This window comes from Phalacrocorax carbo, chromosome 1 (genome assembly GCF_963921805.1).
Source record: "Phalacrocorax carbo chromosome 1, bPhaCar2.1, whole genome shotgun sequence".
Lineage (NCBI taxonomy): Eukaryota > Metazoa > Chordata > Aves > Suliformes > Phalacrocoracidae > Phalacrocorax > Phalacrocorax carbo.
Genome location: NC_087513.1, coordinates 45,516,945 through 45,530,188, shown reverse-complemented (window position 1 = coordinate 45,530,188; position 13,244 = coordinate 45,516,945). Strand labels below are relative to the sequence as shown.

The 13,244-nt window shown below is 42.7% G+C and overlaps 2 protein-coding genes across 8 annotated transcripts in view; one reads left to right on the top strand and one right to left on the bottom strand.

The window, feature by feature from the left end:
• The window catches only part of METTL25 (methyltransferase like 25), a 63,483-nt gene extending 60,604 nt beyond the window's left edge, over positions 1-2,879 (bottom strand). For 6 of the 7 annotated variants that reach the window (XM_064450286.1, XM_064450302.1, XM_064450312.1 and 3 more), the window contains exon 1: positions 2,624-2,879. In XM_064450286.1, coding sequence (XP_064306356.1) covers positions 2,624-2,879 — 256 coding nt within the window. Of the gene's footprint in view, positions 1-1,629; positions 1,836-2,623 lie in introns of those variants that run through there. The other variant, XM_064450318.1, reaches the window with a different exon arrangement.
• Positions 2,880-2,992: 113 nt separating this feature from the next.
• Positions 2,993-11,764, top strand: CCDC59 (coiled-coil domain containing 59). Its single transcript, XM_064450340.1, has 4 exons — positions 2,993-3,128; positions 4,215-4,437; positions 6,620-6,719; positions 11,518-11,764. Exons 1-4 carry the CDS (start codon positions 2,996-2,998, stop codon positions 11,677-11,679), a joined length of 618 nt encoding a protein of 205 aa, XP_064306410.1. The 5' UTR covers positions 2,993-2,995; the 3' UTR covers positions 11,680-11,764.
• Positions 11,765-13,244: the final 1,480 nt, after the last annotated feature.

Genomic DNA, 13,244 nt, shown 5'->3' with positions numbered 1-13,244 from the left:
TAGGAAGCAAAGGCTTTGCCACGTAAAAACAAAACGTCATTTAACACATATTTTGAGTAAGGTATTTGGGATATGGAGCACAATGTCATTTGAGCACGAAAAAGAAATCTATTCTCACAGCCACACTCCAAAAAAACGTAGTTCTATGCATGTTATGAGAGCCTTTTAGTACCCATTTCAAGGTAAATATAAATAACTAACATTTAAATATCTGAAAATTTTGAAGAACAGCCACACATGCAGTTAGTATTTCACAGAACGAGTAATTTCTCTTTTCTTTGGGTTTCAAGATCTCTAAGGGTTGGTTTCTGATCTCTCATGTTAATAAGTTGTACTAATGCACTCAGATAAGCTATGATACTAAGTTTCTCAATGCTAATTTTAAGGAAGGATAACAATGCATTCATTTTCAAATATAGGCTTCAACTGAGAAGCTCAGATCTAGTTCTTTCACTGCTACAGTGTATTTTCATCATATGACTGGAGGGACAGATGCCATGCAGCCGAATGAGTTCAGGCATGGACCACCAAATCAGTAAGCACGTGCCCATCCCATTACAGTGCCTCCAATTTTGTCATGATAATGAGGAAACTTTGAGAGTGTCTCAAAGCCTTCCAAATGTTAAATAGCATACTATAATTTTGAGGTTAGAAAAAAAGAGAAATTCCCCTAATTAGCAGAAATAATCCCTGCAGAAACCAAAGAAGAAATGTTATATTTTAGCCACAGCACAAGGGCTTCATATCCTTCTAAAACACATGCTTCATTTTAGCTGTAAATTGTGGCTTTTGTTCCAGTAATCTCTGTATCAGATTGTGTAACGTGCATATTGAATATAGATCATTGGATGATTTTCCAATTTTAAAATCTACAAAACAATACCCTGCCTTCCTGATTCTCCTTCTGCTCTACAGGCCACCACTTCAGTCTCTGAATCGTTTCATGGGCTTTCCCATAGAAACAGGCAAGATCAGGGTAAATTCCCTTTAGTGTTTTCTTTTTGATGACTTCATCTAATAATTAGTTTTGCTCCAGCCTCTATTTACATTTAATATTATGCCCCATTGCTCTGAATCAGTTCTGACTCTGACATTACCTGTCTAAAACATTTTTTCCTTGCTGCTTCCCACACTTTTGCTTGCTGACCGGACCACTGTCTCGTTTCCATCTGGCTCTCAAAGTTAATTCATAATCCAATGTCTTTTTCATGTGCAAAAAAAACCCTGTGGGTTTTTTCCCAGATAACTCAGCCCTTTAAAAATGAGTCTTACAGTTAATATTTTGAAGGTCTTTAGATCCAAGAGAGAAACATTACAAGTGATGTGGCAATTCACAGTTCTTCAATCTCTTCTCAAACCCAAATCATTATCTTAGCTTGTCTTCTATGCCAAAAAGCACACAGCTCCACATGCTGCTTTCTGTGGACCCTTCCATTCCGCTCAGCTCGCTTTCCTGTCTCACGTGTCATTTCTTGGGGCATTTCAGAGCTAATGCTACGCGAGAGCTATCTACGTCCCATAAGCTTTGGCAGGGTGCAGGTTTTTCTCAGCCAAGACCTTTGTCAAAGATTTTACCTTAGTTTTGAAACTGAACTCTTTGCTGGAGCTCAGTCCCCACAATTAACGTACCTTTCAGATGCTTCATCTTCATTTCTGTGCTCTGCCTGAAAGCGTATTACTGGTATGCTTCCCTCCTACTTGGGCTGCAGTAAATTCAGTAATACTGTTTAATAGCTGGCCTCCTCTTGAGTTACTTGAAAATTACTAAGGATATGAAGTGCTTCTTAAATAGGTCTTGTCAGAAATAAAACTGCTTTCTGTCTTCCTTCGCCAGACACTCGTTATTACAGATATGCAGGAAAGCGGCAGTTAAGCCTTTTCCGGCTGTCCTCCACATTTGCAGAGCTCCAAGGTCTGGGGGACTTTTCACTGTTACAACCTTCCACTCACGTGGAGGGGTCTTTTTGTTGTTGTTGTTCATTTTACTTCTGTTCCTCAGAAATTAGTCAGAGCGAGGGAGCCTGACAGTCAGCAGTTTCATTCCATTTCTAAACGAACAGGATGAAACGTATACGATGAGACCATCACCCCGGCTGTCACCACCGCGAGCCTCCTCAAGCGCAACTCCTCCCGCCACGGCTGCGCTCCGCCTGAACCGCGACGGCTCCAAACCCACCCCGTTACCCTGGAAAAGGTGATGCCCGGTGCGAAGGCGGGCGGGAACCTCAGGGGAAGGCAGGCTGATGGAGCGACAGCCCGGGGACGGCTGCGGGCAGGCGGCGGGTGAAGGCGCGGGGAAATAAAAAAGCAGAGCGGAGTGAAATTCTCCAGTTTTATTAAAGCAGAGAAAATACCGTTAAACACAGACAGGAGGACGATAGGGAGGACGATGAGGGAGAAGAGACACCAGTGTCACCTGCGGAGCACGAGGCGGCTAGAAGGGGGCGGCCACCGAGGGGGGACCCCACGGGTGGCCCCGGCAGCCCACGCACGGCAGGCGTCCGTCGCGCCGCCGGGAGGGCCGGTGCTGCCGCCCCTCCTCCACCGCCCCTCACGCCCCCTCGACGGCCGACGGCCGCCCCCCTCCCATCGCGGCCCCCCCCCCGGCTCCGCCCCGACTCACCCCACAGCGCCGGCGCGGCGCCGGAGGCCTCCCCCAGGGGGCGCCCCAGCCCGGCGGCGCCCAGCGCCTGCAGCACGGCCGCGGGGGGCGGCGCCACCAGCCGCTCCCACAGCCCGCGCGTGTAGAACTCCACGGCGTGGGCGCGGCACAGCGGCAGCGCGCGCCCCAGGAACCGCGCCAGGCGCCGCAGCGCCTCCGCCGCCGCCGCCGCAGACAGCTGGGGCGGCAGCGCGCCGGGCGGCGGCGGCCGCGACATGGCGCCAGGCGAGGCCGAGGCTCTGCGCTCGCCTCCCCGGGGCTGCCGAGGCGGGTGAATCGAGCGCCGGCGGCGCAGCCCGGTGACGTCTATCGCTGCGCGACACCCGAAGAGCGATGGCGGCGGCCGGTCGGCGCGGCGGGCAGGGGCCGGCGGCGGAAAATGGGGGCGCCGGGGCCCGCCGCCCCCGCCGGAAGCGGCCGTGGGGGCCCGTCTGGCTGCGCGGCGTCGTGGGCAGCGTCCAGGAGGGTGAGCTGGGGTCGGGGGCGGCCGTTGCGGGGCCCAGGGGGCGGTGCGGCTGGAGGGCCGACGCCGAGGGGGCCCAGCCCGGCCCGGCTGGTCGAGGCCCTCGGCCTCCCGTTTGCTGTGAAGCTGTACCGTTAAAATAGAAGCGTATTTGGAAACGGGTTCAGGCTATGGACGAGTAGTTACGCAAATGTAAAAATAAAATTGTAGGAAAAAGGCCTTGACAGCGCTTGTCTGAAATGTCAACTTTAGAGAAAAAAAGGAAAAGCTGGGACTAATTAGGACTTGTTGCCGTTAGGAACTGTTTTGTTAATGACTGTTATAAAATTCAGTACGTCTTAAGACTAATGCAGTAAAAATAACATATTAACGTATTAGGAAAAAGGCATAATTAACTTAAGACTGATAAGTGGTTATATAACGATGGAGACCAAAAAAACAACCATTATCTGATGTTTCCCTTAAGGCTAAATCATTCTGTGATATAGCATACTTTAAAAAAGCTTTTCCTGGACAGGCATAGAAAGAAGGTAGTAGCAACAAAAATACTATTTGTGTGAAAAGATAATGGAATGCTCATATACTATAACACTGTGATTTAGTGACTCTTTTTTTTTCCTGCAGCATTGCAGCTGGAGGCTACCTAAGCAGCCAGTGTTACTACTATCTTCTCAGGACTATCTTTAGGAATCTGTTTTGGAATCTTTTTGATGTTGCTTATGAAGCTGTCAAAAGTGGAAGAGAAGTGAAACGTTAATACATCTTTTCACTGGATTCCAAAAACATTGATAAATGGGCATAACGTTGAGTGTGCGTTAAGTAGTATGTTTGCAATGGCATGTTCTCTCAAGGATTTAGGGGATAATTTCCAGTAAATCTGCACAAGCTGCAATGTGACAGTATGGAACAGATTTATAATGGTGTTTTTCTCCTTGAATTTTTGACTGTTCTATATTAAAATTAGCACAAATCTTGGTTTTTTTTCTGTTTTACATAGAAATTTATTTAAATGGTCCCGACAACACTTGAATGGTTTGGTGCTACTTACTTCGGTACAGCTGTATTTAACCCTTTTTCTTATGTGTTCAGGACGAGGATTTGCATTTCGGAGGAAACAAAAGATTGAAAGACAATACAGGAGATTGTTGAAAAAGGGAAGAAAGGTCCCTTCACAACAGGATAATCAGTTTACCGATACTTATCCAGAGCACTTGAAACATCTTTACCTAGCTGAGGAAGAAATGCTTAAGAAACGGCGCAGGGCTCCAGATGATTCAGTTTTATCAGAAGAAAAACTTAATAAAGCAGTAGAGTAAGTTTTTGGTCCGCATCTCTAAAAATAAGTTATTGTTTCCATTATTAAAGAAATATTTTAGATCTTTTACTTTACATGGACTTCAGTATGGTGATTTGCTTTACAAAACAAAACCCATTATGGCTTAAATGTTTTTCCCAATTGTTAGAAAATTTAAGCATATGGCTTTTGTTTTGTTTGCGTCAGGATCAGAAATCAAAATTGGTGATGTTTAGCCTGGATTCCACAGAAATAATATGACAGTTGCCACTATACTTTAAGGATAGAGTTCAGCCCAAGAGCAGTAAGTGTTTCTTACCATGCCTACGAAGAGAAGAGCCTGCATGTCAGGTAGTGTGCTTCTGAGTAGAGTTTTTCATTGAGTTGAATCTCAGTATTTTTAAATTAATGTCACTTTTCAGCAATGTTCTTTGCATTATCTTTCTGTTCCCAGTTTGATAAGTTGTTTCTTCATATTGCACTGTTTTTCTGCTAGAATGAATAATATTATGGGCAGTTATCCTTTTGGTCAGACAAATGTCAGAGAACCTAAACCATTTCTTCCCTGTGTGACAGTAATTGCCCCTGAAATCTTGGTTAAGTATGTCAGTAACATGAAAAGCAATTGTCACTCAGGTCTAACACTGTCATGGCAGTGTTTTTAAACAGCATTCAGTTAAGGCGATTAAGATAATGCCTTTTTGTCCCTGGGATGAGGAGTGCTGTAAGTCTTTGAATTCCAAGGTATATCTACATCTAAACTTGTGAAGAATGCTTGGGAGAGTGGGGAAGGGCAGTCAGATCTAAGCCCAGCAGCGGGAGAAAGGTGGAGTTTTGTCAGGAATAGGCAGCTGATTTATGGGGATGTCTGAAATAGGACTGCTCTTCTTTAAACCAGAGGGTTTTTTAATTTTGCTTAAACTATGGTCATCATGATTGTAAACCAGAATTAATAATTCTGCAAAAATGTGACTGCTGATCTGTGAGGTGGGGTGATGTGTAAAGTCTATTAGGTAGACTTCAGCATTGTGTGGGGATGTACAATAAGACTTCAGTTAGGTAACTCTATTTTGGCATATATTGCAATTAAAGTAGTTTTGTACTTCTGAGAAGATGAGGTGTCATTGCGGAGTATTGCCACAAGATGGAGATGAGAATAAAGTAAAATTTTTTTTTTCTGCTGAAGAGTGTGGTATTTCTAAATGAAGGTATGACTAAATACCTTCACTTGCCTTTTTGCTCATCAGTCTGAAATGTCCCAGATGATGATGGCTGGTTCTCAGTTTTTTTGTAGTGGGAGTAATAGAGTAATCAAAACTTATTCTGTGAACAGATGTTAACTGTCTAGCAAAGCTTAAGCTTTTTCAAGTCTGGAATGTCAGTTTACGTAATGGTTTTATTGTAAGTCAGGAAGAAAAATGTAGAACTAAGTAACCAGTAAAGTCTGCTTGAAGTAGAGTGACAGTAGAAACCAGATGGCACTGGCTTTCTTTACTGTTTACTTTGAAAGATACCTGGGCAGTTTTTTTATATTGAAATTGGGAAGGAAAGTTTGGGATGATAGTACACCATCTCCTTCAAGAAGAAACTTTTAGAAAGGCATCATTGCAACTGAGTTTTTTCACCTGGCGATGTCAGCCTGACTTTTCTGGCAGGCAATCTACTAACAGCTGGCAGTCCTCACATCTCTGCAGTTGCATCCATGTCAGAACTAGGATGAGGTAATACAGCTCTAAGCTAGTGCATTCAGTTTTTCTAGCTCCAAAGAGCTGGTATGATGGGAGAAAAAAACTTCTTTTAGGCACTCTTTAAACTTCATGAAACACTATCCATGTGAAGATCCAGGACATAATGTATACGTGTTACTGAAAGTCCTGTGCAGTCCAGTCTTCAGTGCACTTGGCATTGGAGGAGTTTAGTTGCTGTGTGTTCCTGCAGGATGCTCGTTGCAGGGCACGTAGTGGTGTTGGGTATCACATGTAAAAGTAGTGTAAATAGGTATCCTTTCCATGTAGAAGGATGAGCCTTCCTTGTCACTTGGGTAATTGGTAAATCTGTATGTCCAATTAGCTTCCCCAAATGTGCAGAAAACAGTGGAGGAGTGGAAGACTATACACTGATTCTGCAGTGGCCACAGGATATATGGTTGTGTCTGCTTGGTGATAGTCTGTATCTGAAGTATGTGTACTTTTTCTCATAGGTCAGTTATGACTGAAGGGAAGTTGAAGAAGAAAACTTCCAATCAGAAGGCAAAAGAAGAGTATGAGAAGATAAAGGCTGAGCGCGCTAGAAAGAAAGAGGTAAATCTTAAACAGAGATCTTTCTTGACTGTAGACAAAGACTAGAGAAATATCACTTCTACCTGTCAGTCTTCCATCTAGACCCAAATAGGACCATAGGAGAGGAAGGCAGGTATTGGTGGTATTTCAGTCTTTTTTAGCTTGACAGTAATATTCAGGCATGCAGGTGTTCAAAGTTGTCATTGTCTTTGTTCTTAATATTTTTGTCTTGCAGTTACCGTTAGCAGGATTTTATTATGTCACGTGTTGTATCAAGAAAAGCTTAGAGCTTCATCTGTCTGTCCCAGTGGATTATACTAGACCTCTTAAGTATTGTAGAAGGAGAAGTAATAACAATACCATTATCTTGTGATGAAAACTGAAATATCCATCCTATTTCTGATGGTGTTATCATAATGCAGTCTTCATTTTACCTTTTTATGTGGTTTGACCAACAGTGAAACAATTAAATGTGATCGTATCTGCAGCCAAAATCTTTGGTAATTTATTCCCTTGTTCTAATTTAATGGGACTTGTTCTTGCAGGGTGTATCTTAATATGTTCGTTGTTGAATAACTCAGTTGAGTTACTCATTTGAGACATCCTTATTTAGTTAGTTTTGTTCTCTCCCAGTACATTGTTCATTGCACTGTAAAATGGCACACATTGCAACATCGTAGTTGTGTAATTTCCTGCTCACAAACTAAATTTCAGTAACTGCTGTGTAAATACTACATAAATATATAGCTGAATAAAACATATTCTTTCTTCAATTTAGCTGTGTTGAAAGCTAGAGTAGTTTTATGCCAGCTGATCTGCAATTCTGGGTGAGTTGTTCAGCTGAGACCCTTTTTGAGTATTAGATACAGATCACGCTAAAAGAAATGAATGCTATGACCAGCTTATTTAGAGGAAATAGGAACAAACCAAAACCCAGCAAGACTGCGAGGAATTTTCTTTGAGCAGCACGTAAGAGTTGTCTGAGGGGAGGTGTTCATATTTTTGGTCTTACTCAAGATATTTAGGCAAAACAGACAGTAGCTAGGTGCCACAATAACAGTAATCATTTATGTGGAATACTAGTCTGATGGTCACATACTTTACCCTCACATATGTTAGCAAACACTGGATTTGCTGTTATTTATTTTGGGAAAAGAAACAAGCTGAAAGGCTCAGTTTTGACCTCCACACTATGTAAAAAAGCTAGGATTTAGTAGAGATCAGAAAAAATACGAACAACTACCTAAGTAAGATGAATGTTCTTGCTTTGAGTAAGTATTTGGTTGGTAGCTTGAATGAATGAATGTTGTTTACAATAGCACACCGAACAGCAGTAAAATTATTAGATAGGAAGTGAACTACAGGTAAGTTAGCCAATGCTACTCTAGTTTTTTAAAAAAAAGAGGAATGAATTATATTAATCATTGTTATGGTAAAATACATGAAGCATGCTGAATGGGGAAATGTTACATTTGCAGGTTTGGTTTTTTTTTTCTCAGAAGCCTCTTAGATTTCTACTGAGAAGTATTTCTTGGGTCATTTGTGGTGAATTTTATATTCTACATCACAGAGAATTCTTATTAATTTTTTTACATCACAGAAGCTAGCTATGTCATGGAAAACAATAACATAATAGATAAACTATAATCTGTTCAAGCATTCTGCAGAAATGTCTGCCTTTGTGGTCAGCATGGCACTGCATTTCAAAGAATAAGCTTTATGAGAAGAAATCATCCAAATGAACTGAAGCAGTCTGTCCTTCAGGCAGATTTGGGATGCCTTGCGTATATTTGTTGGACATGATATAAGTGAAGCAACCTAGTTAGCTTGGTTGTTGTGGATGTTTGCCCAAAATACTAAAATTACAATGCTAGAGAAGGAGGGGTAAGCTGTTTGATAAAAACTGAAGATAATATTGTGATGATTCTCCATATAGTGTAGGTGCCTCCATTAGTATTTTGGTTGCACCTGTGCTGTCCGCTCAACATGGAAAGTTTGTACAGTTGAAAATTTTGTCAGTGTTTTTTTTTCCCCTCTCTTACTAAGACAGCAGTCTGTGTTGCTTCAAAGAGGAGAGGTCACTAATAGTTTGGTCCTGATTAAGTTGCCGTAGGTAACGCTGCTTGCAATGCTGTTCTAGTATGACAAACTTGCCCAGCTTCCAACCCCAGATAGGTCCCATATCCTATCTGCTGGTCCCTTGCAGATGTGGCCTATATCCTAGCACATCTGGATTGGCAAGACATTTACATGGGCACCACTGGGTCAAACTTTCTCTTTCTTGCAGTCAAGAGGAGAAAGTGGGAAATTTTTGCCACTTTGTCATTTCAGGAAAAAAGTCAAGGAGCTCATTTCACAGAAAGGAAGTAGTGTGTATTTTAGTGACAGATCACAGAATCACAGGTTGGAAGGGACCTCGGGGATCATCTAGTCCAACCTTTCTAGGAAGAGCACAGTCTAGACAAGATGGCCCAGCACCCTGTCCAGACGACTCTTGAAGGTGTCCAACGTGGCCAAGTCAACCACTTCCCTGGGAGGATTATTCCAATGGTTGACTGTCCTCACTGTGAAGAATTTCCCTCTCGTGTCCAATTGGAATCTCCCCAAGAGCAACTTGTGTCCATTCCCCCTTGTCCTCTCCATGCGACTCCTTGTAAAAAGGGAGTCTCCATCTTCTTTGTAGCCACCCCTTAAGTACTGGTACATGGTGATGAGATCCCCTCTAAGCCTCCTTTTCTCAAGGCTGAACAAACCCAGTTCTCCCAGCCTATCCTCATATGGCAGGCTTCCCAGTCCTTTGATCATCTTGATGGCCCTTCTCTGGACCCCTTCCAGCCTGTCCACATCCTTTTTGTATAGCGGGGACCAGAACTGTACACAGTACTCCAGGTGTGGCCTGACAAGCACTGAGTAGAGCGGGATGACGACTTCTTTATCTCTGCTGGTGATGCCATTTTTGATGCAACCCTGCATCCTCTTGCCCTTCTTGGCCACTGCAGCACCCTGTTCGCTCATGTTGAGCTTCCTGTCCACCAGGGCCCCCAGGTCCCTTTCCCCAGAGCTGCTCTCCAGCCAGGTGGCTCCCAGGCTGTACTGCACTCCTGGATTATGTTTTCCTAGGTGCAAGACCTTACACTTCTCCTTGTTGAACTTCATAAGGTTGTTGCTGGCCCACTCTACCAGCCTATCCAGATCTCCCTGCAGAGCAGCTCTCCCTTCTGGTGCGCCTACTTCCCCACTCAACTTGGTGTCATCAGCAAACTTCATCAGGCTACACTTGGTGCCGTTATCCAGATCACTTATAAAGATGTTGAATAACATTGGGCCCAATATTGATCCCTGGGGGACTCTACTTGTGACAGGTTGCCAGTTGGAAAAGGAGCTATTTATCACCACCCTTTGGGTCCGGCCTGTCAGCCAGTTCCCCACTCGCTGCACAGACCACTTGTCTAGGCCACAACACATTAATTTCTCCAGGAGGAGACTGTGGGGGACCGTATCAAAGGCCTTGGAGAAGTCCAGGTAGACAATGTCCACCACCCGCCCAATGTCTACCAGGCAAGTCAACTTGTCATAGAAGGCCACCAGGTTTGTCAAGCACGATCTGCCTTTAGTGAAGCCATGTTGGCTTTTCCCAATCACATGCTTCAATTGACTTGTGATGGCCCCCAAGGAGGATTCATTCCATAACTTTCCCAGGGCTTGAAGTAAGGCTGATGGGCCTATAGTTACCCAGATCCTCCCTCGAGACCTTCTTGTAGATAGGGGTAACATTTGCCTTCCTCCAGTCCTCTGGGACATCCCCTTTTCTCCACGACTTCTCAAAGATTATGGAGAGTGGCCTTGCAATGATGTCAGCCAGCTCTCTCAGCACCCTTGGGTGGATGTCGTCAGGGCCCATTGATTTGTAGGGGTCAAGCTCCTGTAGTAGTTTATATACTAACTCCTCCTTCACTGGTGGTGGGTCGGTGTTTGGATCAACTGGCAATTTTGCTCCCAAAGCCTGGGACCCAACAGTGTTGATAAAGACAGAGGTGAAGAAGGTGTTGAGGACCTCTGCCTTTTCTGCATCATTGGTGACTGACTCTCCCTTTCTGTTTGACAGTGGGCCTGTGTTTTCCTTCTTTTTCTGCTTATGTTTGACATGTCTGAAGAAACCTTTCTTGTTATTTTTGAAATCTACAGCCAATTTCAGTTCAAGTTGGGCTTTTGCTTTTCTAACTGCATCTCTGCACACTCTGGCAATGCCCTTGTAGCTCTCGATGGATAATCCTCCACTTCTCCATTTCTGGTGTGCTTCCCTTTTGGATTTGAGTAGACCCAGGAGGTCATGGTTGAGCCATGGGGGCCTCTTGCTCCGCTTACTTCCCTTTCCTTTGTATGGGATAAACTGGCTTTGTGCTTCCAATAGAGAGTTCTTGAAGAATTCCCAACACTCAGTAGCTCCTTTGTCTTCCATGGAAGCTTCCCATCGAATCCCTCCCAACTGAGCCCTGAGTGCACTGAAGTTTGCTCTTCTAAAATCCAGAACCCTAGTCTTAGGGCTGACCTTCAGCACACTCAGCAGATCTTACTTTAGGATGTTCTACTGAAGAGAACTTGGCTCTTCTCTTGAAGCTTTAGGCAATATAATATGTTTTGATTGCAGTATGTGCTGTAAGAGAGTCCTGATTAAGCTGTTAAGAGTAATGATGTTTCTAGCATCAGTACCATACTTAATTGCCAGTATCTTTACAAAAAGAAATTTTATTGCTTATATATTGCTTCTTAGTGGTAGAAGGTAACTAATTATTTCAAAACTGTATCTGTTTAATTTCAGGAAGCAGAAAAAAGAAAACAACAAAGAGAAGCAGCTCAACAGTTGTACAAGCAAAAGAAAATGGAAGCTTATAAAATATTGAGTAAGAAGACAAAAAAAGGACAGCCAAATCTAAACTTACAAATGGAGTTTCTTCTTCAGAAAATACAGCAAAAGACATAAACCTCTGCATACATCTTTAATTACAGGTCTTGAGTTACCTCTGGACATTATATTAATTTTAATAAATAATGTCGTCTTGCTTCTATGTGACTTCTGTCATTGGCTTGATTTATCTCATTGGTCCAGTAGTGGAGGATATTCATCCTGAAAATATGTATTCTATTCTGAGGGTGAGAGAGATCCCGTATACTTTGTGCTTGGTGATTTATACTTTGGTGATTTATTTTCATAAACTTAAGTATGACTTTCTAGCTATGATGGATCAGGTTGAGGTTTTGGTATGCTGAGTATATCAAGTTTCTAATCTTTGTTCTTTGGAATATTTTAGAAAAATAATTCTTTTAAATCTTGATTTGGAGATGCAATTAGTGGTCTTTGGCCTAATAAAATGAAGGCGGTCTTAGTAAGACTAAGAAGTTTGCAATAAAGCAAGTTAACTATTTTCCTTAGGTTTCTGCAGGAGACTGTTACACTTTTGCCTTTAGCTCGGTCTACTTTGGCAGCCAAGAAATAACACTGAGGCTTTCATCTGCACACAGTAAAGGGTATTCAGGCACCAAAGTAAGGAATGTCTTGGAATAAAATTCTCAGGACGTGCTCTCTACACTTAACAGTATTACAGTTTTAAACTGTTTACAGTATTATTTCATTTAGAAATTGAGGTCAACTGCAAAAAATTTTTTTAAATAAATGGGAAAAATAAATAGTTTTGAATTGCATGACAAGCACTTTTAAATAAGGAGTACTTTAGGGGTTTGAGTGGTCTGAAATGTTTTTGTGTCAGTATCCTGAGGCTTTTCCAACCTGACCTTGTTAGACTTTTTGCAAGGCTTTGAATCCTGGTACTGTGATGTCATTTAGTAAAACTGAACACGAATCATAAGGTAGTGCACCAACAGAAAATGCGGGAGCTTTTCTTGAAATGGGTCCACCCGTTCCAGGAGAGAAAGGGAGTGTAAATTTAACATGCTTATCCTGTTTTATACTTTCTTCTGTATTTTTTCTGATAATTTCTGTACTTGTTCATTTTGAATGGCTCCACGCTGAAGCATTAAAGAGCAGATATCTGCGAAGTGCCCAGAAAGTAGGAAGGCAAGTTTTGGCGTACACAGTCTGTTTCGATTCTTGTCATTCTAGGCTGTCAGCTTTTATTTAAAAAATGCAAACTGCAACTATTTGAAATTACTAGTTTGGTTTTTTTTATCAGTAGTGCAAAAGACTAAAAATGTTAGCTTTGTGTAACCTGTGGATAACATGAAACATCTTCCATGTGAATTCATGGTTGCAGTTCTTCCATTTTTGTTTGCGTCTGTCTGCTACTCCATACGAGCTTTTATCATTCTTTGGCTGAGGAAATGTTAAATGCAAGTATTCTGAATTGTCACGTTAAAAAGACCTCCATTTGCCGTCAGTTCACTTATGTGCCTGCTGGGCAGATGTTTGCCATGATGTCAGCTCTCTGGAAAGGTTTTGGAAAGCCGTAAGTCTTAGACCACTAAATCCATCAGTCAGTGGCCATCCTGGATTACTGGTATTGCTATAGATGATAGACTGTACTGGTGTAC